We start from the raw sequence: 26,631 nt of genomic DNA, 5'->3' as shown, positions 1-26,631 counted from the left end.
ATAGTCTCAATACCCGGATTGAAATTTACCTTCCAACATGTACACCTGATTCTTTACAAAGGCTGCACGCCTTAAAACCCATTTATCAATCCGGTAATCAGACAATGTTATCCTTCTCCCATACAACATAAACTGCATACACTATTCAGATAGGACTCACAAGGATGGCAGGAGCATAGTACAGCACTGGAACGCTGGTCTTACTGGCATGCAGGACACAGACTACTAGTTAAGGTACACAAGAAGTCTAGGACAGGAAGGACACCTATGGGCACCAACTGAGGAGAATACAGCATGCCCACCCGTAAAACGAATGTGAGGACCCTTGAAAAGGCCAAGGCACAGATTCCAAAGCTGGCTACACACTATATAATTTACATTTGAATTTCCTGTACTATGCTTCTTCTGATTCACCAAAACCATATAATACGAGGTGTGACGGTGGCGGGTATCAGATCCCTGCCCTTCTCACCAACTCGTGACCAAGGACCAAGCAATCTCACACCCTGCCGTCACTTGCGTAACAATGCCACTCTCAGCTGCACCCGGCACATAGATGGGCGGCCCTACAGTTTAGACAATATCAAGGAACCTCCCGTATAGACAGATTTATAACATAATTCATATCTTCCAATGTCTACCAGTTGCCTTCTTGAAACTGATATATTCTTGTGCAGTATTGAATTCTATTTTCATAGACACCAAACACAGGTTATCTCCTAATAACCTCTGACCCGTAAGGCATCTAGCTTGTCTTCCATAGGAGCGAACGTGATCATGTATGATCTTAATTCGATCGGCATTTTATTTCTCATCCAAATATATACCTTTTGTTAATGTGTCATGTTCCTGTCGGCATTTATGAATTGGGTATAAATTGTGAGAGGTAGTGGTACATCTCAAATTAACAATTTGGCTGTGGAATTTATGGCCAGCCTCAGTGGACATCTGCTAAGATTATGACCTGGCCTGTACATCTGCCTGGGTTTGTTGAGATAAGGTTCTTTGAAGTAACAGCTCTTTTGAAGTCGGCTTGTTTGAAGCCCAAACTTCCTGCATTCCTACATTAATTAACACTGAGGAGGGGGCTGGGGGGGAAGTGAGTGGCTGCTTGACAAAATGGTGTCCCAGTGCAGGATACCATTACACCTCCCCCTTTTGTGGCTGCATAGAGGGGACTGCAATTTCCCTCCTGACGCAACCGACTCCTGCGACTCGGCTTGTCGCGACAAAGGGGCAGCCGTACTTATGCCGGATGGCATATGCCACTTCCCTGGGGTGCAGCTTCCGGCTCAGATAGAGGATGAGATTTTTCTCTCCTTTCGCATCCCTCTGGCCCAGGGCTGCCTCTGGCCCAAAGGTAATGGCATAGGGTTGTGCCGGGAGTGGGCATTTAAATTCCGGGCCCCCTGTCCCAGGTGCACTGGCCAGTACCTCCGTCAGGGCCGGACGGTCCTTCTGACCCACTGGCGTCAAGGATGCCAGTTTAACCAGGGTACCGTTGGGTTGGTCAGTCACAGGTTCAGCTGAGCCACTATGGTTGCACCCCAGCATCCTCCTGTGGTCAGCTGTACCCAGGAATGACGTAACCAATGTTTTGGTTTAAGGAGTAGGCCAGGTCCTGGTAGCCTCAGTTCCAGATCTCTGGGTGCCTACTCCTCTCTGCTGTTCCCAGTACCAAACCGCTGACATGTCCACCTGACAGTTACTGTGCAGAACTGTCAAACTAGGCCGTGCCAGATTGTTTGGGACTGCTGACAGGAGCCCTGGGTGTTCAGGGGCCAAACACTACCAGGCCCCTAAAGCAGGCCACTGCACAAAGTTCAAGCCCTCCCCGTAGATCACACATGACCCTTAGGGAGGCGTCTGATGCGTTCTCAACCCCATCTAGCATTGTCTTAGATGCAGTCAAGCCACATGGGGTTGTGAAGGCTTTCTGGTCCTGAACCTTCCGGGGTAGAGGGTTTGGTCCACGCCCCCTGCTCAGGTTCAAGGTGGTTAGACAGCGGGCACCAGCCAGCTGCTTTGACACCTCATGGTTCCTGGGCACGGGGTAGGCAAGAATCGCAGGGCTGGCATTCAGCCTGCTAAAGGCTCCACAAAGCCTTCTCTTGGTCTCCTGTCCCCCATCGGCCTGCGCCTCCTGTGAGACAGGGGAGGTTGCAGGTATGGGGGGAGCAGACCCCCAGGCGCCCACCTCGTGGACGTCATGGTGTGCCCTCCCTGGGTCTCCAATATCTCTGACACGGCATGCTGTAAGCACTGCCAGCAGCATAGATACCTGGAGGGAGAAGGTTGGTTTCAGCTGAAGGCCCAAGCCCACTCCCTGAGTGTCAGCTACCGCTAACAGGACACCTGTCTTTCCCAGTTCAGGGGTACTACCTTTGCCCCTGGCATGTCCTGTGCTAGGACGCTGTGTAAGAATCAGGCTAAGCCACTAACCCTCGTGCTTCACTCCAGGCCTGGTCCTCCTGATCTCACAGGGATCCTTACAAACCAGATCAATTGACACCTTCAATACATCTGTGAGGTTAACTGAACACAATGAGCAGCTGTTTAACCCCTTCAGTCTCCAGGCCCCCAGCCTATTGCCCTGTCACACCTATCTGCTCACTGTCCCAGTCAAACTGTTGTTTACTCTTCTCAGCAGGGGGCCAATCAGCTCCACTCCTGAGTTGCTTGAGAGTCTGGTCTATCTGCAGTGCTGGCTTACAGGCAGAACTACAAGTCCCAGCCAGCCGTCCTGTGGCAAACAAAGACAGCTGCTGAGGCTTAACAGAGGTGGAGTCCACTGGGTCAGAACAGGGAGAGGGCACAGAGACCTCCTCCTGCTGTTCTGCGACCAGGCCCTGCATCTCTGCTGCCTTTGCAGCACTGCGAGTGACCACCAACATTGGCAAAACATAATTTTCATCATCATTAACATCATCAGTATCATCATTATCATCAGCAACATTATTATTGCTCTTTGTAGCGTTATTAAAGCATACCCCTGGTAACTTCACAGGCAAGGGGGTCTCCTCTCCTTCAGAAGATGGAGGACCTTGTAATTCCACTCTACCCTTCCCTTCCCACTCCCTCTGTCCATCCCTAGGTTGCCCAGACATTAACCTAACATCTGCACACAGTACCTTGTTAAATCCAGAGAGTTCAGTGGAGGCCTCAAGCAGGGCCGGTGCTAGACTATTTTACGCCCTAGGCAAGACCAGCTACTTGCGCCCCCCCCCAAAAAAAAAAAAGGGAAGGGGTTAGAAACTTCTCTATGTCATACCCAGTGACTCTGATCTGATGGTTCCTCCATGTTATGCTTTCATACCCAGTAACCCCCATATTCCTCCATGTCACACCTGGGGACCCTGATGTTTTTCCATGTCACATTCTGGGACCCCAATATTCCTCCATGTCTTATACCCACTGACCCCGATGTTCCTCCATGTGGCAGCCAGGGACCCCCCTATTTCTCCATGTCATGCTGTCATACCCAGTGACCCCAATGTTCCTATATGTCACCCCAGGGGCCCCTGATGTTCCTCCATGTCCTACCTGGAGAGACCCTGATGTTTTTCGATGTCACACCTGGGGACCCTGATGTTCCTCCATGTCAAACCTGGGGAGCTCAATCCCCCATGGCACACCCAGGGACCCCAATTCCTCATGGCACACCTGGTGACCCCGAACCCCTGTTACACCCGGTGACCCCTATCCCCCATGTCACACCTGGTGACCCCAATTCCCTTTCACACCAGGGATCCTCCATGTCACACCCAGGGACTCGGATCCCCTGTTCTGGGGACACTCACTGGGTGGTATGAAGAGAGTGGCCTGCACTCTCCCCTTCTTCACTGTGATTCCTTTTCCCAGGACTCTCCTCTTCTGGACCACAGTGCTCACCACAGCTCTAACAGGCTCCTGGTGGAGGAAGAAGCAGCAGTCAGAGAGCTCCGCACATCCTTCATCACCAACCTCCTCAGACCATTCCGGTGCCTCGTCGGCCGTCGCTTCTGCTCCAGTAAAGGTTTCGCCCTCTAGTGCCGAGCTCCGGCTCAGGTTCAGCTCTCCTCCGCTCCCTGCTTAATACCGACCCAGGGAAATGACGGCTGCCCACCAGCTCAGTGCAGAGAATCACTTCCTGCCCGGGGTTTAGGCCGCTCAGCTCCAGCTGAAGAGGATCATCATGCAGGCAGCACTCCAGTGGGCTCCCTTCCTGCCTTCTGGGGCCCACCCAAAGCCAAGGCTTGGTAGTTCCGCCACTGCCCCAGACACCTGGCATCTTCTTCTGTCCCTTCTTCCTACCCCAGTGCCTCCCCTCTCCTCAGCTCACAAGGATCATTAATAAAGGAGAGAGAGCTGACTCCTGGCTGCGCCCCTAAGTGGCAATGCGCCCTAGACGGCTGCCTAGTTTGCCTAGTGGAAGCACCTGCCCTGCTTTGACCAGCATAGATATTGGATGTGAGCAATTAAGGGGTATATAAGTAAAGATTCTAAGGATTGCTTAAAACTTACTGGAACCAGATCTCCTTCTTATATATTATTGCAATTCTAGATTTATGAATTCTTGGTGACATAGGCTGAGGCAGTGTTTCAGAGGGGACCTCCGCGGGGCCAGCTGGGACCACCTGAGGGGGAGCATACCATGGGTCCTTCCATCTGCCAGAAGCGGATCTAGTTCTTTTAATATACATACGGCTGTATGCTAACTTGTTTACTTGATATGGTAGGTAATCACCAAATAACAATATACAAGAAAACTTCTTGGTCTGCATAAATATGTACCAACTGTGAATATCATGTTTTTTATTTATTAAACCCTAAGATATTTTGAATTTCCTTCAGCATGCCCCCCCGGAGAAAGAGTTGTTTGTGCCCTGAAATGCGTCAGTTTGGAGTGGAGACAATATGGTTTCATATATACGAGCAGGGCCCTCCGATTCCTACTGTATTAAAGTGTATTGTATTTGTACTGTCTACCCTCAACTTGTAAAGCGCTGCGTAAACTGTGGTCGCTATATAAATCCTATATAATAATAATAATATATGTATTTTATGTAATATGCATGTAAAATCAGCCATATACATTTTATGTATTCACCAATAATGAAATTTTTATTTTAAATGAGTAAATGTTTGTTTTATTATAAACTCATTTGGCGTACAAGTTGCCTTTATTTACGTCGGCAGTCAGCCCCTCACAGGCAAAGCGACGTAGATCTACGTCGCTAGCCTGTGAGGCTCTGGGGAGCGAGCGCGTGCCGCCGGAGGCGCGCTCCCACTCCCGCTCGCTCACGGACCCCCCCGCGCGTGTGCCCGACGGACCCGATGTCCGCTGGGCACTCGCGATTGTCCATTACACCGGGAGAAAGGCAGGCGGCTAATGTAAACACAGCCGCCTTTCATTCTCCCCTGTGTAAGAATGGTGATCATACGGTCCTGCTATGTAGGACCGTTGATCACTGTTCTTACACCTCAAGCCACAGCCAATCACAGTGAGAATCACGCCCCTAGGGACACACATAACTCCTCCCTCTCAAAAAAAAGTTAACCCCTTCACTGCCAGTGTAATTTTACAGTAACAGTGCATATGTATAGCACTGATTACTGTAGAAAGGTCACTGGTAACCCCAAAAGTGTCAGTCAAAAATGTCAGTCAAGGGTCCGATATGTCCGCCGCAATGTCACAGTACCGCAAAAAAAAAAAAAAATGGCAGATCGCCGCCATTACTCGTTAAAAAAAAAAACAATAAAAATGACAAAAATCTTTCCCTTTGTTAGTAAACGCAATAACTTTTGCGCAAACCAATCAAAATACGCTTTTTGTGATTTTTTTTACCAAACATATGGTAAAAAAAAATTGGCCTAAAATGTTAAAACATTTTGATTTTTACATTTTTTTTGGGGAATTTCCTATAAAAAATGTGAAAAATATTGTTATTTTTGCAAAATTGATGCTCTTTTTTTGTTTATAGCGCATGATCAAAAAATCGCACAGGTGATCAAATACCACCAAAAGAAATCTCTGTTTGTGGGAAAAAAAGGACGTCAAATTCGTTTAGATACAGCGTCGCACGACCGCGCAATTGTCCGTTAAAGTCCCGCAGTGCCGAATCGCAAAATAGGCCCTGGTCAGGAAGGGGGTAAAATCTTCCGGGGCTTAAGTGGTTAAAGTTCCATGCATCTACCGGGGTGTTTTGCTTGTTCTATTGAAATTTGGGATGCTGACAACATATGAATAGTTTCGAATGGTAGAACCATTTTCCATGTACAGATTTAGAGACAGGGAGTCTTTCACAGATAGTGACAGTAGGAATATGGAATGGAGTTCCTGGAAATCAGATGCTTTCCCCTCTGGAAAGATTTTTTCCTTTCACTTTCACTGCACGGCAATATAAAGAGAGGAAACATTGGAGAACACACATTTACAAGACCCTCCGTAGAGGACGCATCTGAGCGAGGAACTCTGAAAAGGTAAGACTTCTTTATCTTGCTATAAAGAGTGGAATGATTTGCATTTTGAATTTCAGTAAACCATCCAATATTACAACTATTTATGGAATTTTTTTCTTTGTTTTTTTTTTTTTTTCCAATATAGATCTTTAATTGGTTTTCAGTATAATACATAATATGCAATAGACATTAGTATATAATAGAGTAAGGAGAAAAGAACAAAGGGTATTATTAATTCGAACTATTTAGACAAAAGTTAACATTTTCAAAGCATTAAATGTATAAATCCGGTTAGGGTACGGTGTAACAAAGCATGAAGAAACAGCTCATTGAATTCCTTTGTTTTCTTTAACAGGGAAGAGCAAAGTCAGAGATTTACACATTTGCGATCGGATACACATAGAAAATACGCGTCTGTCAGAAGAGCTTCTACACGGTAAAACTTTACTCTGCAGCTATGTGAAGTATTATAAATGTATAGATTAGAATAGGATTTGGGTTTATGGGACAGTCTGAATTTTGTATATTGCAGCAGATCGTTCTACACTATATTACCAAAAGTATTGGGACGCCTGCCTTTACATGCACATGAACTTTAATAGCATCCCAGTCTTAGTCCATAGGGTTCAGTTTTGAGTCGGCCCAGCCTTTGCAGCTATAACAGCTTCAACTCATCTGGGAAGGCTGTCCACAAGGTTTGGGAATGTTTGACCATTCTTCTAGAAGCGCATTTGGGAGGTCAGGCATTGATGTGGATGAGAAGGCCTGGCTCGCAGTCTCTTCTCGCATTCATCCCAAAGGTGTTCTATTGGGTTGAGGTCAGGACTCTGTGCAGGCCAGTCAAGTATTTCCATCTCAAACTTGTTCATCCACGTCTTTATGGACCTGCCCATCCGCAGGACAATGTGGGTGGGTGGTTCTGAAGAGGTTAATCATGCATTATTATTGTTTTTTGCATATATTTCATTATTTTAATTTGGACAGCAGGGACTGTTTTTTTTTTTTTTTTTTTATACAGTATAGTAGCTGGTAATGGGAGTGAAGCCTCCTACCTACTCTCTGTCCCAGCACTGTAGCTTCCTTAATTCTCTAACAATTGACAATTCTGGAAGTATTGGATGGTTATGTATCTCACAGCGTGTTTTGGCTTTATCCTCTGAACCTTGTGTCCTGTAGTGACATAGGGGTCAGAAGAAGAAACCATAGCATTCAGAAGCTTACAGTCACCCAACATTCTTGGAAGTGTTGGACTCTGAAGAGTCTGCAGCACTAAAATAGAGGGAAGGTGGGAAACGCAGGCCACAGGAGAAGTAAATATACCACCTCTTCTATTCTAGGAGAGTGCAATTGACTTTTTTTTTTGAGAATGGCAGGGTCTCTTTAAATGTCATGCTCCAGAGCGTATGCCAAATTATCCTTTATTTTTTTTTCTTTAGGACATTTTCTGAAATGGCTTCTTCAGAATCATTTGATATTATCTCAAAGGAGGAAGTGAAAGAAATTAAGGCAGCTTTAGAAGATGGTGACCTATGTGCAGCAACCGAAAAGCTCAGTCAGTCTCTAAATGATATTGAAAATGCCCCATTAAACATTGCAGTAACAGGAGAGACTGGATCTGGAAAGTCTACTTTTGTCAATGCCATCCGTGGCCTGGATAATGATGAAGAAGAAGGTGCTGCTAGAACAGGAGTCACAGAAACCACTAAGGAGCCAAAAGCCTATCCACATCCACAGTACAATAACGTGACATTTTGGGATCTACCTGGAATCGGATCCCTAAATTTCAAGCCAAATCATTACCTTAAAGATGTTAAGTTCAATCGTTATGACTTCTTTATAATCATGTCATCAGAACGTTTTCGACACAATGATATGGAGCTGGCTAAAGAGATCAAGTCCATGGGAAAGAAATTTTACTTTGTGCGATCAAAAGTAGACTCAGATTTGTATGCTTCTAAACTACGTCGGAAAAAGTCATTTAATGAAAAGAAAATATTGAATGAGATTCGGGATGACTGCATTCAATGCCTACGTGGTGGAGGGATCCAAGATCCAAAGGTGTTTCTCCTCTCATGTCTGGAACTTGAAAAATATGACTTCAATCAAATGTTGGTGATTCTGGAACAGGAACTTCCAAGTCAGAAGCGACATGTGTTCATGTTATGTTTGCCCAATATTTCTCTCCCAATTCTAGAAAAGAAAAGAGAAGCCCTAGAGAAGCAGATCTGGAAGTGGGCAACTCTTTCCTGTGCTGTGGCAACAGTCCCTCTTCCAGGGCTGTCAGTGGCTTGCGATGTTGGCATTTTGGTGACAGAAATGATAAAGTATCGGGATGCATTTGGCCTGGATCAAAGATCTCTTGAAAAGTTGGCCGACAGATTTGATAAAGATGTAAGTGAGTTAAAGTCTGTGATCAAGTCACCTATAGTGGTACAAGAGATAAACAAAGAGCTTGTCATCACCTTATTAACAAGAGGAGCAACCGGGTCACTCATGTTCGCTGAATATTTAGCTAGTAATATACCTGTGATTGGCACATTGGCAGCAGGTGCCATCTCGTTCTGGACAACACATTATATGCTTAGTTGCTTCCTGAAAGATATTGCCAAAGATGCAGTAAGAGTTCTCGAAAAAGCTTTAGAGTCTCATGTTTAGAAAATGGTATCACCTGTTGGATACTCATGTGAATGCTACACCCACAGCTTCAAAAAGACCTGTTAATTACTCATTGCAAATGGTCACACTCACAATGTGGCTAAATGTGTGTGGACTCCCTACTGTCACACCTACCTATATGGCTCAAAGTGTGTGGACACCCCTCCTAACTGAGTTCATGTGTTGCCAGTGAAGGGTACTGTTAATGATACAACATACAAAAAATGGACACATATTCCCCCAGACATGCTCCAAAATCTTGTAGAACGCAAATCTGAAAAAAAAATGCATGGTTTTCCAATGGAATGTCAAGCAAACTCATATTGGTGTGATGGTCAGGTGTCCACAAACATTTTTCTGTGTAATGCATCTTACATGCAACTAACAATTCCAGGTCTTTCCGTAACAGCCTTTTATGGTACACTTGATAGAACCTTTCCCCTATTTCTCTTCTTTAACCACTTAAGCCCCGGAAGATTTTACCCCCTTCCTGACCAGGGGGTATTTTGCGATTCGGCACTGCGTGACTTTAACGGACAATTGCGCGGTCGTGCGACGCTGTACCTAAACGAATTTGGCGTCCTTTTTTTCCCACAAACAGAGCTTTCTTTTGGTGGTATTTGATCACCTGTGCGATTTTTTGATCATGCGCTATAAACAAAAAAAGAGCGTAAATTTTGCAAAAATAGCAATATTTTTCACTTTTTTTTATATGAAATTCCCCCCCAAAAAAATGTAAAAATCTAAATTTTTTAACATTTTCGGCCAATTTGTTTTATGCTACCTATGTTTGGTAACAAAAATCGCAAAAAGCGTATTTTGATTGGTTTGCGTAAAAGTTATCGCATTTACTAACAAAGGGAAAGATTTTTGTCATTTTTGTTGTTTTTTTTTTTAACGCGTAATGGCGGCGATCTGCGATTTTTTTTTGCGGTACTGCGACATTGCGGCGGACAGATCGGACCCTTGACTGACATTTTTGACACTTTTGGGGTTACCAGTGACATTACTGCAGTAATCAGTGCTATATATATGCACTGTTACTGCAAAAATACACTGGTAGTGAAGGGGTTAACTTTATTTGAGAGGGAGGGGCTGTGTGTGTCCCTAGGGGCGTGCTTTCTACTGTGATTGGCTGTGGCTTGAGCTGTAAGGACACTGATCAACGGATCTACATAGTAGATCCGTGTGATCACTGTCTTTACACCGAGGAGAATGACAGGCAGCTTGTTTACACAAGCTGCCTGACTTTCTCCCTCTCCCCCGCCGATCGCAGAGTGGCCGGCGGAGATCGGGTCCGCCGGTCACACGCGCGGGGGGGTCCGTGACCACGCGGGAGCGGGAGCGCGCCTCCGGGGGCGCGCGCTCGCTCCCTAGACCCTCACAAGCAAGCGACGTAGCCCTACGTCACTTTGCCTGTGAGGGGCTGACCGCTGACGTAGATAGTCGTGCGGCGGTCGGCAAGTGGTTAAAGAAAATCAGTCAGAAGGTCCCCATTGCTGGACTGATCTTCTAAAAATTCTGCTTTTTAGCTGCCGCGCAGACATTCTACTTCCTTATTTTGAATCTCTGATCTAGAAATATACTAGAACAAGTATATATATGGATAAGAACTTCTAAGTTTTTAGCTTGACTTTACCGATCTGCATATACTGTATGTTGTAAGGTGGAGACTGTAAAAGTATTTAAACCAGTAGGTCAGTAAAACAGCCAAGTGATTATTTTGTTTTAGAAGTAGTTTCTGTACATAGTGGTAGTCCCTATTTTTCTCTCATAATAGGTTGCCTCACCATATATACCCATATATACCCATATATACCCGGTATATACAGTTATTAATAAAAATACCTCCAGATGAAGGTTGCAGCATTTAGACAGAGGGGCCACTCAGGATTTGTAAGGTTTTGCACTTGGGGACTAGAAACATAAAAGCACAATACACGTTAGGAGGGGAACCTTTGGGGGAATCAAAAATGGAGAAAGATCTCGGAGTCTTGGTTGATGATAGACTAGGCAATAGCATGCAATGTCAAGCGGCAGCTGCCAAAGCCAGCAGAATATTAGCATGCATAAAGAAAGGGATGTATTCCAGAGATAAGTCTATAATCCTTCCACTTTATAAAGCTCTGGTCTGACCGCATCTGGAGTATTCTGTCCAGTTCTGGTCGCCAGTCCTCAGGAGGGATGTGTTGGAGCTGGAGAGAGTCCAGAGAAGGGCAACTAAACTAATTAGGGGATTGGATGACCTTAATTATGAAGAGTGTCTGCAATCGCTTGATTTATTCTCCCTGGAGAAGAGACGCCTGAGGGGGGGACATGATAGCAATTTTTAAATATCTCAATGGGGATCTCAGCTTAGAAAAAAAGCCGTTCAGTCGAAGGGATTGCATGAGGACTCGAGGGCATACAATGCGATTAGAGGAGAAGCGTTTTAACCTCAGGCAACGTGGGGGGTTCTTTACTGTTAGGGCTACAAGATTGTGGAATTCTCTACCACAAGAGGTGGTTTCTGCGGGTAGTATGGTGGCTCTCAAAAGACTATTAGACGTACATCTCTGGGATCAGAACATTCAGGGCTATGTGAGATGATTACAGCCACACACACCTACACAGGTTGAACTGGATGGACTGTTGTCTTTATTCAACCTCACCTACTATGTAACTATGTAAGGATGATGCACCTGCTTCTTGGCTCCTGAAAAACTATAGTTTAACAACAAACTGCACCGGGTGGCTTACATGCCCTTTTTCTTTATGCATCTTGTAAATTGCCACTTGTAATTTCTTAATAAAGTCTTTTCCTATATACTGCACTTACTTGGTGCCCTGTGTTGGTTCTTTTTATATTTGTTCTGCAAGAAATAGAATGTTACCAATGCTAACATCTTGTAGCCAATAGGTTGTATTAACATTGCTTCATTGAGTATGTGCACACCCTGGCTTTTATGGGACGTGCATCCGCACCAACCACAATATGTATTGTAAACTACTAATAAAATATTTTTCTCACCACACCATAATTATAATTAAAAAACAAAAGTAAGAAAACATGTTTACAGAATTCAAACCAAGACAGACAGACAGACAGACAGACAGACAGACAGATTTTTCCACACTCAATTACATAATCTATTGGATTACAAATCATAAAGCTTGTATCCATTATAAACAGTTGTTCTACCAACAATATACTGTATACACGTACTAATCGTGTTATCAATGTATCTTTTCTTTTTTCCAAAGTACCATTCATCATGAAAAGTACACACCTTAGTACATTCAAAAAGAGAAGAAAAAACATTTCTACACAAAAGAATACATCCTCATTGCACCACGCCATATTTGCATATCTGTGACCAGAAAGCTCTTGATCCAATGGATAACAATATTCTATTGATTATTTCTAGCCACAGTAAATGGTTATGAGCTGGTTGGAGATTTACAGATAATTTTATTGATGTGCATGGTTTGGTGATACTTAATCAAAAAAAAAAAAAAAATCTGAAAAAAGAAAAGAATACCCTCACAACAACCCAATGGGGGGACTCCTCCTCCTTCACCTATAATGGTTGTCCCAATTAGGGCCTCTTGTGACTATTATTGTTGGAGTCCAAATAGATTAATTAGCCACACACAGATTTTAACCAATCATAAATACAATTGGACATCCAACTCATAAGCATCAGAACCTGATCATTCCCTAATTGACTGTCATCATAGGGGGCTTATAGACAGGTGAGTAATTTACAGAAATGTTATCCCCACATTCTTTCATAAAGATCTGTGGGTAGATGGAATTGGGACACACCCCAGTTGGGTACAGAAATTGCCTCAGAGTGATGTCCCATGCTCCTCCTCCTCCAATCCTATTTAATCCAAATATTACTTCCTACACATGTGGAACACAACCCCCAATATATCATCAGAAAGTCACATTTTCAAGGTGAACTTTGCCACCACCTCTCTTCAGTTGGCATTAACTACATAGGCTGCACAAAAGGTTATATAAAAAAAGAGGGGGGGGGGGGGGTGAGGTTGGCGCTTCTCTGGTGTGTGTTCAATCCAATATTAAACCAAAGTCAAGAATAAATGCAATAACAATAAATAAATATTCATCAATGGTATAAAAGTGCCATGGTGCTGGATAAAAAATAAACCAAGTGCTGAAAAAGTGATGCCCTTCCTTGGCCACTAGAGGGAGTGGTGTGCACAAATAAATATGCAAGATGCAAATGTGAAATAAATAAATAGGTGATTTTGTAAAGTGCCAATGTGCTATTAAATGGAGTACCTCTATGATCAATTATCCCACGGGCATAATTAAAGGCGGGGCTGCTGTTAGAAATAGCGGGGCCCCGTACAGACTACCTGGCAGGGCCCCCTCAAGAAAATAATAAAGATATATTTAGCTAAAATTATAACAAAATCACTATTAGCAGACACAAATATAACATAACTCGCATAATTCCTGCTAAATCTAAAAAAAAAAAAAAAACTATGTTAAATAAAAAAGAAGATGAGATGAGAAAAATATACTGGCTGGGCAGTTGGAGCTCAGTGATCAGAGAGACAGAGAGAGAGAGAAACAAAGTTACAAATAAACTCCTGAACAGAGATAACATTAGAGCCAGTGCTGGGAGGGGGGCCCACACAGGGAGGGGGATTAGTGAGGGACGACTGTCTCTTTCTCAACAGATAAAAGCTGATAGCAGGAAGAGCGACAGATCAGATTCAGGTGCTGGAGGAAGATTTCTGTAATTGTTGTCCATCACTAATCCCCCTCTCTGTGTGGGCCCCCCTGTGTACTAGGGCCCCCTACAAGAGGGCTGGTGGTCCCCCCCTATCAGCGGCCCTGATTAAAGGTGCTTATATACATGAAAATAAATAGATAAAACCTGTACAATACACTTGAGGTGACACCAATCAAATAAATAGTGCTGGTTCCTGATAGTGTTTTAACAGTCCACAGTCCATACAATGGTAATCCTGTATAAATTGCAGCTATTTCCAAATAGCTGAAAAAGTGCTTGTGCTTCTTTAGTGCACCAAGGCTCATGCAGGTGCTTATCCCCTATGGTAATGCACTCACACCACAGATCCTTACCCCTGCAGGGGTATGTAGCCTTTATTGCAGTAAGGATGTATCCCTGGACTTCCCAGCTTTCCTACCGACTTCCTATGTTGCCATCGCTCACATATGGAGAAAATAGAGCGATACGCCCATAGTGTAGTATGTTAAAATAATTTATTTATTACAAGAAAAATATACACTCACAGTTAGGCTGTAAAAAGATGCGGTTTCAGTAGACATCCGGGTCCGTGCGTTCCATGTCCCTCAATATCCTCTAGCGGAAGTGACGCAATTGGGTAGAAGATCCCGCTCTACGTACGTTTCATTTTAACAACGTCTTCAGGAGCGGCCATATTGCCTCACCTCCGCTGTATTTATACACCTCTTGGCTACTAGGCAACCCCTCCCCTCAATTAATACTATGTAGGAGTCCAATTGCCATACGATGTGCGTGTCCATTTGATTGCTGCTGTTATTTGTTTTTTTCCAACGTGTGGGGACTCGCACGCCATTTTATACCTTCATATATCATGTGACCCACGCCATATTGTATTTCAATTGCTTTGTTAATATTGTTGCAGCTAGTGTACTGATACTTTTAATAGGTGAATGGGATATTAGGGCTGCCTATTAACCCTTTAAATTACATAATGTGTTAAATTACATAAAATATCTTTATTATCAACTTTAAAATATCAGTGCATATGCAATATATAATATAAATCACGATATATTAGATATATCCAAAAAATAGTTCTCAGTAAAAAAATGTGCTCTGTCAATAGATTTCCCATGAAGTTGTGGGGGTGTTGGAAACCCTAGCATAAGGGAGCCGAGTGCACAAGACATCTATCCCCTCAATCATTGGGCATCATTACTGTACTATACAACCAGCAGGTGCTACCCACAGCCCCGGAAAACCACACCCACTTTTTGCCACGGCGTGCTAAGAACACCACACTTTTTCCTCTGGCATTAGGGCCCAAATATGATCTTGCACACAGGCCAACTGCTTTCATAAAATGCCCCTGGTTGCATCATAAAGATGGCTGCTGTGCGGTGGCCATCTTTAAACCTGGAAGTGCTCAGTGGCTTCTAGGAAAGAAGCTAGGAACTATGAAGCAGACAATGCTGGGGTAGATATTTAAATGCCACCTTTATGCAGCTGAGCTCCAATAAGGTAATGATCAGGCTCATTGAGGTCCCCAGAGGTATGGTTTAAAAACCACCAGGCACCTGGCAGGTTCACAGATGGATGCCACCTTTAAACCTGTCAGGTGTTCGGTTGCTTCCCAGCAATGGCAACAGGAATCTCCATTAGCCTAAGTTGCAGGCAAGAATTGAGCATTTGCCTATTCTTAAACACGAGAGCTCGAGAGCTTCTACTGATAGGCCCTTCTGTGCAGTTTAGCTGCAATACGTGAAGGATGGCTGCCACAAATGCATGTAATGTGGGCAGTGCAATATGTAGGTGGGGCTTTGTGTGAGCAGAGTCAGAGTTGTCAGTCTGCCCCTGTTACATACACTTAGTCATCTAACTCATGGGTAGTATAAATTGTCATACACAGTCCAATTATCCTCATCGATAAAGGACAACTTGCAGCCTAGGTAGGTATCACTAAAGGGGCCTTATATGCGTAACTATAAGTCATATGGGTTTTATCCCCATACCACAATGGGGTATGTGCATTCCTCATAAAATCTCTAGGTAGATTTGGGTCACGTTTCTGGGGTCATAAAGTTACCCACGGGTTGGTATCTCAATTTCTCCCCACCCTAGTCAAATTATTATTTATTACAGGTGCTTATATAGCGCCATCTATTTACGCAGCACTTTTTAATAATTATGTAATACATTCACATCAGCCCTTGCCTTCAAGAAGCTTACAATGGAAGGTCCCTAACTCACATTCAGATGCACACATACTAGGGCCAATTTTAGATAGGAACCAATTAACCTACCAGCATGTCTTTGGAGTGTGGGAGGAAACCCACTCAGGCACAGGGAGAACATGCAAACTTCAGGCAGGTAGTGCCATGATTGGGATTTGAACCAACAACCCTAGTGCTGCTAGGCAGAAGTGCTAACCACTTAATCACTGTGTTGCCAAAATTACTTCAACTTCCACTTGCAGAGTATAACCTCCAAAATAACATCAAAATACACCATTGGCATAAGAAAACAATCCAGCCACCATTTGCAATCAGCATAGTTGCATAGGAAAATAAAAATAAATAAATACACCCATTCTTTCTATGGTATCAATGTCATTTAACTCGTCTCAAATGAATTATATTCAGGCACTTATGTAACATTTTCTTTTACACATAGTCCTTAACGTCCTTGAAGCCCTTAAAGGTGTTAAAAATACATACTATGTGTAACGGAACAGGGCACCCCTGACTGCGTACCTCCGTTGACAGATGCTCCTAGTGCTTCCCGAGGGCTCCAAGCACTCCACACCAGACACCATAACCACTTCAGACCCCACAACCCGCCGCAGCTTGGTTAGGGTCTTGGCATCTCCTACCCACCCTGGACCTACGACAAGGCTCCAGGTTCCCGTGGGTGAACCTCTCTTTCCCCAGAGAGTGCAGCAGAACAAGCTCTTACACAAGCTCTTACAAGAGCTTAGTGATTCTCTAAGGGAGTATGGAGGACATAGCAATCCCTTGTAGCCGATTCCCCCAATGAGAGACAGGACTCTAGATTGAGGGTGAAGTAACTCTACAACAACTTTATTGAACGGACTTATATACAGTTTTCACCCACAATTTTACCACCCAGGTGGATCTTGTTGAAGACTGGACGTAACATTCACCATCCAATAGGAACAGAGTTTTACACTCTCATACAGTGTACACAAAAATATACAATGTGGGACAATCCCCCCTCCCCCTTAGCATCCAATCCACATACCTATATACATCCCATAATAAGTTTCTCTTAAGGCAGACAGACAGAACAATGGGAGGTCATTAACACTTAACAATGAGACAATCCACATTCCCTCCCAATACACAACAAAAGGAAAACATGTCTGACATTGAAAGCTATGTAATATACACAGCATTTAGGAAGAACAGATTTCATGGCAAATGGGAATAAATCTTTATATTCCTATATGGAGATATTGCTGGCAAACAAGACCGTCCCATCTGAAGCAATTCAAACCATTAATCATCTGTCTTTAACTTCCAGTGATGGTGAATACTGTCACACTATGTAAAAATAACAAAACGAAAAAAAAAAAATTCCTTCCTATTTTGTCTATCCATTAAAAATGTATACAGCTTGCTCATCAGCTACCATGATGACCAAAAAGAGCATTACCTATACCAGTGGACCATATTAAAGGAGTTGTAAAGTCAGAAGTTTTTTTTATCTTAATGCATTTAATGCATTAGGATAAAAAGCCTTCTGTGTGAAGCAGCCTCCCCAGCAACCCATAATACTTACCTTAGCCCCAGCGATGGCCACCCAGGACTATCCCTCCTGATTGGCTGAGACATGACCGAGGCACCATGGGCTCAAAGTCAGTTAGCCAATAAGGAGAGAGGGGGGGCGGGGCAGAACCACAGCTCTGTGTCGGAATGGACACAATGAGTTGCAGCTCTGCTCGGGTGCCATAGCAAGCTGCTTGCTGTGGGGGCACTCGACAGGATAGAGGGGCTAGGAGCAGAAAAAAGAGACCCGAGAAGAAGAGGATCCAGACTGCTCTGTGCAAAACCTGCAAGGGCAGGTAAGTATGACATGTTTGTTATTTAAAAAAAAAAAAAATGAGACCTTACAATCACTTTAAGAACAGGGCTCGGTAAATTCTTCCAACCTTCCATGCCCTAGTATTTAAAAGAATAAAAGTAACGTTACACATAATAACATTATGGAGATACAAAATAGATATTGAAATGCTGGAATGCTCTGGATGGGGCTGGGTGTCATTGTGGTTGGATGGGGATTCAGGTAGAGTTAGAAGACTCCACAGCAGACTTGGTGGCCCTCTAGGGGATGAGGTTTCTGAAGTAAGCTGGGGACAACTTTTTGAATGGGGTCTCTTTGCAGGGGTGTTATGAGAGACTGTAGATAGGGTCCTGGGTTGCGGGGGGACACCCTTGGAGGATGGGGGAAATATGGGGGCTGGAGACTCTTCAGCAAGCGAGAGGGCACTGCAGGGGGCTGGGAGGTACTGTGAGAGTTTAGGGGGCACTGTAGGTGATGAGGGCTCTCGGGTATCCAGGGCACTGTGGGAGGCTGAGGGGCACTGGGTTTCACTATGGAAGGTTGGGGTGGGACTATGGAAGCTGGAAGGGATTGTGGGAAGTTAGGGGATCTCCAACTGGCTGGAGGCCTGGGAGGAGAAAAGCATGAGAACTACTGACTTATATTATATTAAATAAATGTAATTTTTCACATACTAAAAAAAAAAAAAAATTACATGTAAGTGAAGAAAAAAATGGCAGGCATTGGGTACTTGATACACAATTACAATAGACCCGTACCTGCCACCTATAGACCAATACATAAAATGGAGTTCTTATTGTAAATTATGACATAAGATTTGGTCTATCAGGCAATTAATTTGCTGCACACATGCCTGGCCATGGGGGGGGGGTAAAAGAAGTCGAGCTGCAGATTTACCCCCATACCCCCAACCACCCACCTAAACATGGGGGTGCAGTCACTTAGGGATGTACACGTTGTATGGCAAAAATGAAATGACATGTCACATTTGGTGGGTGGTACTGTCGTCCAACTTGACCCATTTACGTGGTAGATTAGCTTTTTGAGGGTTAAGCAGGGAGTAAGAAGGTGACATATCACCTCCTTACTATCTGCCGAACATGTCTGAAAAGTGATCCACCACAGCTTGCTTTTCTGAGAGGCAGCAAGCACTGCCAAAAATGTGAATGAACCCCTGGGTCTGTTGTTGTTTGCAATGCTACCAGTTACCCTGTTCCCAGAAATCTCTGTTGACTACAGAACACCTTCCCCAATGTTATGGAGATGAGGAGAGTGAGTGTGGTTCTTTAGTCCTAACTCACTTCCTGTCCTATGGTGGCAACACTGCCCATCTACACATAGTTTTGTAAGTGAGTGTTGTCACCCAAGGACAGGAAGTGTGATGTTGGCAGGCTCATTAGGTAAACCCTAAGGAAAAAATATGAAAAAAAGAGAACTAAAGTAGCCAGCACATCTAAGGACCTCAATATATTACATTTTTATCGACCACACCACCAGTAAGTCCAGAAAGTCACAAGCTAGAGTTGCTTTTCTCTTTGGTTTATAGTTATAACAATATCCATCTTTTTGTTAGAACACTATCCTACCTGCTGACCGAACCCTCAGCTATCTTGAACCCCAATTAATGCCAGAGGCCTCAATGACATTCCCGGCTATTGACCTATACATCCCCAAAGGAAAGAATGTCCACACATAAAGTAAAGTCCTGCACTTTACTGATGGAATTCTAGAAATGACATAACAGTCACATCACATCTACATACAGTTGGGAGTCACTTGACATTACACAGTCAATCACATTTAGTGGAAGGTATGCAGTAGTCACATGTGAAAGCATATGCATTACCTTGGCAGCCATCTCTCCTTTACAGTCTCTCCTTCATCCAGGGGCCTTAGGACTCACAGGACTGTGCTTTCTGTAGTCACCTCCTCCTTCGGTACACCTCTCCCGGGACCCTCCAGGGAAGCAGCCCTACACAGGGAACTCTTGTCCCGGCCTAAAAGGCCTTTTACAATCCACCCTAATGCCTAGCTCCATAAATAACAGAAACTACAGCTGGCTCTTCCTGGGTGCAGGTCTACTCCTTCCAGCCTCCTGCCCTATCCAGGGCATTCATGTGTTAGTTACATTTACATAGGTGTGGGATGTTTAGCTCCCATGCCCCAAGTGTGCCTCGGGTTCCACCCAACCTGGCTTATAATAGGGCACTGACTCACCCATGACATCACTGCAGGAGGAGGGCTCTACCTAAAAGGGGCCTAACACCTGATGACCATATTCTCTGTGACGAGACACTATTCTTGTACAAAGCCACCTAGTGGCAAAGTAGCAAATTGCACCCACCTACACCCCTAGCGTTCTCTAGAATTGCTACATTGTATCTCTTGTTATAAAGATTTAAGTATTTCCTTTGCTCCTCAGCTCCCTCTAGTGGCCATATGGCTGCATTTTACTACTGCAAATAAAAGACATAATGTACGATCAAAATAGATAATACCCCAAAGAACATTCGTTTTTTTATCAATTCGCACAGAAGGAATGCACATGTAAATTTGCTATATGATTGGCTTTGCAATTTTTTTTTATAAATGGACCCTTTTGTGAAAAAAAATTATCATTTTAGATTGCACATTTTTCTGCAAAGGTTAAATGAAAGTTTTCAGAAGCTCTGTTTATTACTTCAGAGCCTCTGGAGGGTCACAGCAGGTTTATAGAATGGAGTTCCTGGAAATCAGATGATTTTTCCTCCATAAAGATCCTTTCAGTTTCACTTTCTGACCATATAAAGGAAGGAAATGCTGCAGATTCACAATCTTCTCCCTACAGGACATTCACATCTGACAGAGGAAATCTGAATGGTAAGACTGCTTTATCATGCCACAAAGACCATCATACATCAATCTATACATGAAATTCTCACTTCACCTTTCCTTTATTTACCCGATTAAACCTTAACAACTTTTTTTTTTAAATATTGTTTTCCTAAAAGGGAATGAGAAAATCAGTGATTTGCTCATTGATAATCCGATACATACAGGAAATACACATTTGTCAGAGGAGCTTTTAAACGGTAACACCGCTTTATTCTGCCGCTATGTGACGCATATTGTAGACTTATAAATAAGAAGAGGTTGTAGGTTTAAAACCTTATGGACCAGCCTGCATTCTGTGTATTACAGCAGATAATTCTATATGGAAGACATGCATGGAATTCTGACTTCTAATTCTTTACTTCTATCATCAAACATAGAAATTACTATCATTCTCTCTCTTTTTCTCTCTCTTCTTTCTCCCTCTCTTCTTCCTCACCCTCTCTCCTCCCCCCCCCTCTTCTTCCTCTCCCTCTCCCCCCCTCTTCTTCCTCTCTCTTTCTTCTTACCTATCTTCTTCCTCTCTCTCTTCTTCCCCTCTCTCTTCTTCCCCTCTCTCTTCTTTCCCCTTCTTCCTCTCTCTCTCTCTCTCTCTCTCTCTTTTCCCCCTTTTTCTTTGCTTCCCCCTTCTTCCTCTCTCTTTCTTCTTCCCCTCTCTCTTTTTCCCCCTTCGTCCTCTCTCTCTTCTTCCCCCCTTTTTCTTCCCTTCTGCCTTTTTCGTCCCCTCTCTCTTCTTCTCCCTTTTTCTTCCTCTCTCTCTCTATTCTTCCCCATCTTGTTTCTCTCTCTCTCTCTTTTCACCCTCCCCTTCTTCCTCTCTCTCATCTACCCTTACCCTCCCCCCCTCTTTCTCCCTCTTCTTCCCTCCTCTTCTCCCTCGCTCTCTTTTCTGCCCCCTCTTCTTCCTCTCTCTCTTCTTCCCTCCTATTTTCCCTCTCTTTCTCTTCTATCCACTCTTCTTCCTCTCTTTTATCCCTCTCTTTTCATTTCCCATTTCTTCTTCCTCTTTCTTTCTCTTCTCCCCCTCTCTTCTTCCCCCTCTTTTCTTCACCTCTCTCTCTCTTTTTTCTTCTTCCTCTCTTTCTCTCCTTGTCTCTATTTTCTTCCCCTCTCTCTTTCTCCCCCCCCCCCTTTTCTCCTTTCTCTCCCTCTATCCTGACTCTTTTTCCCTTTTTAGTCCTCTCTCTCTTTTTTTTCTCTCTTTCTTCCTCCCCCTCTCTTCCTCTTCCCCCTCTTTATTTTTGCTCTATCTCTCTGCTTTCCCCATTGCTTCTTCCTCTCTCTTCTTAGCTGCTTTCTTCTTCCTCTCTCTCCCTCCCTCTTCTTCCTCTCCCTCCCCTTTTCTTACCCTCCCTCATTTCTTCCCCCCTATCTTCTTCCTCTTCTCTTCCCCCTCTCTTTTTCCTCTCTCTCTTTTTCCCCTCTTCTTCCTCTCTCTCCCTTGTTTCTTCCCCCCTCTTTTCTTCCGTTCCCTCTCTTCTTTCCCCTCTTTTCTTCCTCTCTTTTTTTCTCTCTCTAGCCCCCTCTTCTTACTCTCTCTCTCTCCCCCCTCTTATCCTCTTTCTCACCCACTCTTCTTTCTCTCTCTCTCTTCTTCCCCCCTTCTTTTTCTTCTCTCTTCTTCCTCTTTGTTCTGCTCCCTCTTTTTTCCTGTCTTTCTTCTTCCCCCCTCATCTTCCTCTCTCTCTCTCTTCTTCCCCCTCACTTCTTCCTCTCTCTCTCTCTTCCCCCCCACTCTTCCTCTCTCTCTCTTCTCCCCCCCTCTTCCTCTCTCTCTTGTCCCCATCTTCACCCTCTCTCTTCTTTCACTCACTTCTTCCTCTCTCTCTCTCCCCCCCCCACTCTTCCTCTCTCTCTCTTCTTCCCCCTCACTTCTTCCTCTCTCTCTCTTCCCCCCCACTCTTCCTCTCTCTCTCTTCTCCCCCCCTCTTCCTCTCTCTCTTGTCCCCGTCTTCACCCTCTCTCTTCTTTCACTCACTTCTTCCTCTCTCTCTCTCCCCCCCCCCACTCTTCCTCTCTCTCTCTTCTCCCCCCCCTCTTCCTCTCTCTCTTGTCCCCGTCTTCACCCTCTCTCTTCTTTCACTCACTTCTTCCTCTCTCCCCCCCCCCCCACTCTTCCTCTCTCTCTTGTCCCCGTCTTCTCTCTCTCTCTCTTCTTTCACTCACTTCTTCCTCTCTCTCTCTTCCCCTCTCTCTTTTCCCCTCGCTCTTCTCTCTCTCTCTCCTCCTCTTCTTCCCGCTCTCTCTCTCTGTCCCTTTATTCTTCCCCCCTCTTTTCTTCATCTCTTTCTTTCCTCTCTCTCTATATCTCTCCTTCCTCTCTCTCTCTTTCTTCCCCCCCCCCCTTCTCCTGTATCTTTCCTCTCTCCCTCCATTCTCACTCTTTCTCTTTTTCCTCTCTCTTTTCTTACCCCTCCCCCATTCTCTTCTTCCTATCTGCTCTTCCACTCTCTCTCTATTTTCTTTTTTCCTCTTTCTCTCTTTCCTTTTTCTCATTCCTTTCTATCGCTCTTTCTTTTCTCTCTCTCCTTTTAATCTCTCTGTCTTTCCTATCTCTCTCTGCTTTTTTTCCTCCACATTATCTGTCCATCCATCCTCATTGTGAAGATAGGTGTTTCCTCTCTGCATTCCCTTGCCACCCTCTTCTAGCACTGCTCATTAATACATCCCCTGCCTCCCCTGACCAGCCCTGCTCACCTCTGCATCCTCCGCTTAAATAGGTTCATTACATATTCCATGGGTTCCCATTAGTGATGCAACCAGACAGAGGAATCTTCATCCAGATAGACAGGATCAAATTGATTTCCAAATCCATCCTGGAGGGAGACGTGTGCTTCTCCTAGTAAGCTCATTGCCCTGTTCTTTTCTTCCAGCTGAATGTTGGGTGTAAATTTAGGCAGCCCAGGCTGCAAGCTTTCCAAGCAAGCTTTGTCACAGCAGAGTCGCTCATTGCTTACTGCTGCACATGATCAGTGTTTTGTTGGCTGCTGGAATCCCCCTTCAGAGGGCAGATGCAGTGGCAGCATACACAGTGACATACATAAGGGATATCCTGTGTGCTGCAGCCACCATTGACAGGCATGGAGGAGGAACAGGCAGGATGGCGTTACTTTATCCCCTTCAGTTTATGCATTGTGTGATAGCATTGTGGGCTCTGTCCCCCCTTCCACATTGCACACATGGAGAATATGCTAGTGCACATAGGAATAATCTGCCTGGCTGCACATTTAAAAGTCAAAGCAGTGTGATAACGACAAAAAATAATGAGAGACCCAGGGCATCCTGGGATAGAATATAGAAACAAGTTTTGTGGCACACATAGGGGATGATTTACTGAAATTGGGAGAGTACAAAACCTGGTGCAGCTGTGCATGATAGCCAATTAGGTTTGACAAAAAAAAAAAAACCTGGACGCTGATTGGTTTCCATGCAGAGCTGCGCCATATTTTGCCCCCTCCAGTTTTAGTAAATCAACCCTTTAGCGTTCCACAGTGAATGGTGGGTGTAGTGTGGTAATGGTGGGTTTGGTAAAAATATATCTGTGTTGGTGAGAGTAGGAGGTAAAAAAAAAGGGGGGGGGGAGGGCGGTTGAAGGGGAAAGGCAGTGCAGGGAAGGGTGGTTGGGCAGTGAATGGTGGGGATGGGTAGTAAAGAGAGGGCAGTTGATGGTTAGGGGAGCCAATGTAGTTGAGAAGGCAGTTTATGGTGGGGACAAACAGCACAGCGGGGGGTGGGTGATGGTGGGGACCAGACAATACTGAGGGGGCACTTGATGGTGGGGACAGGCAGTACAAAGGGGGGGGGGTGCAGCTGATGTTGGGGACAGGCAGTACAAAGGGGGGGGGGGTGCAGCTGATGGTGGGGACAGGCAGTACAAAGGGAGGACAGCAGACAAAGACAAGAAGTGCAAGGGGGGCAGTTGATTGTAGGGACAGAGGGGCATTTGATAGCGGAGACAGGCAGCACAGAGGGAGGTAGTTGATAGTGGGGACCAGACAGCACAGAGGGGGCACTTGATGATGGGGACAGACAGTACAAAGGGGGGCAGCTGATGGTGGGGACAGACAGTATAAAGGGAGAGCAGCTGATTCTGAAGACAAGAAGTACAAGGGGGTGCAGTTGATTGTATGGACAGAGGGGGCATTTGATAGTGGAGACAAGCAGCACATCGGGGGGAAGTTGATGGTGGGGATCAGACAGCATATACAGCAAAGAGTGGGCAATTGATGGTGGGAATGGGCACCCCAAACTGGATGGGGAGCAGCTGATGACAGGGACAGGAAACACAAAATGTGGTGGGCAGGTGATGGTGGGATCAGGGATTTTAATGGGGGGGGGGGGGTAGTTTATGGTAGGGACAGAGGAGACACTTGAAAGTGGGGATGGGGCAGTTGATGGTGGGGATTTTCAGCACAGAGTGGGATGTCGAGGGTGGGGACCAGACAGCACAGAAGGGGAAATTGATGGTGTGGACAGGCAGTACAGGGAACGGTGGGGCAGCTGATGGTAGGGACAGAGAGTACAAGCAGGGAGAGCAATTGATGGTGGGTACAGTGGGTACGGAAAGTATTCAGACCCCCTTAAATTTTTCACTCTTTGTTATATTGCAGCCATTTGCTAAAATCATTTAAGTTCATTCTTCTTCCTCATGAATGTACACATAGCACCCCATACTGACAGAAAAACACAGAATTGTTGACATTGTTGCAGATTTATTAAAAAAGAAAAACTGAAATATCACATGGTCCTAAGTATTCAGACCCTTTGCTGTGACACTCATATATTTAACTCAGGTGCTTTTTATTTCTTCTGATCATCCTTGAGATGGTTCTACACCTTCATTTGAGTCCAGCTGTGTTTGATTATAATGATTGGACTTGATTAGGAAAGCCACACACCTGTCTATATAAGACCTTCCAGATCACAATGCATGTCAGAGCAAATGAGAATCATGAGGTCAAAGGAACTGCCTGAAGAGCTCAGAGACAGAATTGTGGCAAGGCACAGATCTGGCCAAGGTTACAAAAAGATTTCTGCTGCACTTAAGGTTCCTAAGAGCACAGTGGTCTCCATAATCCTCAAATGGAAGACGTTTGGGACGACCAGAACCCTTCCTAGAGCTGGCCGTCCGGCCAAACTGAGCTATCGGGGGAGAAGAGCCTTGGTGAGAGGTAAAGAAGAACCCAAAGATCACTGTGACTGAGCTCCAGAGATGCAGTCAGGAGATGGGAGAAAGTTGTAGAAAGTCAACCATCACTGCAGCCCTCCACCAGTCGGGGCTTTATGGCAGAGTGGCCCGACGGAAGCCTCTCCTCAGTGTAAGACACATGAAAGCCCGCATGGAGTTTGCTAAAAAACACCTGAAGGACTCCAAGATGGTGAGAAATAAGATTCTCTGGTCTGATGAGACCAAAATAGAACTTTTTGGCCTTAATTCTAAGCGGTATGTGTGGAGAAAACCAGGCACTGCTCATCACCTGTCCAATACAGTCCCAACAGTGAAGCATGGTGGTGGCAGCATCATGCTGTGGGGGTGTTTTTCAGCTGCAGGGACAGGACGACTGGTTGCAATCGAGGGAAAGATGAATGCGGCCAAGTACAGGTATAGCCTGGACAAAAACCTTCTCCAGAGTGCTCTGAACCTCAGACTGGGCCGAAGGTTTACCTTCCAACAAGACAATGACCCTAAGCACACAGCTAAAATAACGAAGGAGTATCTTCACAACAACTCCGTGACTGTTCTTGAATGGCCCAGCCAGAGCCCTGACTTAAACCCAATTGAGCATCTCTGGAGAGACCTAAAAATGGCTGTCCACCAACGTTTACCATCCAACCTGACAGAACTGGAGAG

General features: G+C 44.8%; 2 protein-coding genes across 3 annotated transcripts in view; both read left to right on the top strand.

The window, feature by feature from the left end:
- LOC309568972 (uncharacterized protein) overlaps window positions 1-9,096 on the top strand; it is a gene marked incomplete at its 3' end in the record, with an annotated part of 94,615 nt that extends 85,519 nt beyond the window's left edge. Inside the window, exon 8 of the mRNA XM_082274736.1 lies at window positions 7,878-9,096. Within this exon, the coding sequence (XP_082130862.1) occupies window positions 7,878-9,096 (1,219 nt within the window). The remainder of the gene's footprint in view (window positions 1-7,877) is intronic.
- The window catches only part of LOC309567927 (interferon-inducible GTPase 5-like), a 114,944-nt gene that overhangs the window by 56,990 nt on the left and 31,323 nt on the right, over window positions 1-26,631 (top strand). The window contains exons 1-2 of one of the 2 annotated variants that reach the window (XM_082273478.1): window positions 6,378-6,462; window positions 6,797-6,877. The exons of the other annotated variant lie outside the window; for it this stretch is intronic. The gene's annotated coding sequence lies outside the window, so the exon portion shown is untranslated. Of the gene's footprint in view, window positions 1-6,377; window positions 6,463-6,796; window positions 6,878-26,631 lie in introns of those variants that run through there. 2 annotated transcript variants of the gene reach the window in all.

The sequence above is a fragment of the Pelophylax lessonae genome, assembly GCF_965119305.1.
Source record: "Pelophylax lessonae genome assembly, chromosome: 12".
Classification (NCBI taxonomy): Eukaryota; Metazoa; Chordata; class Amphibia; order Anura; family Ranidae; genus Pelophylax; species Pelophylax lessonae.
Note: the sequence above shows the minus strand (reverse complement) of the source record. Positions and strands in the feature narration are given on the sequence as shown.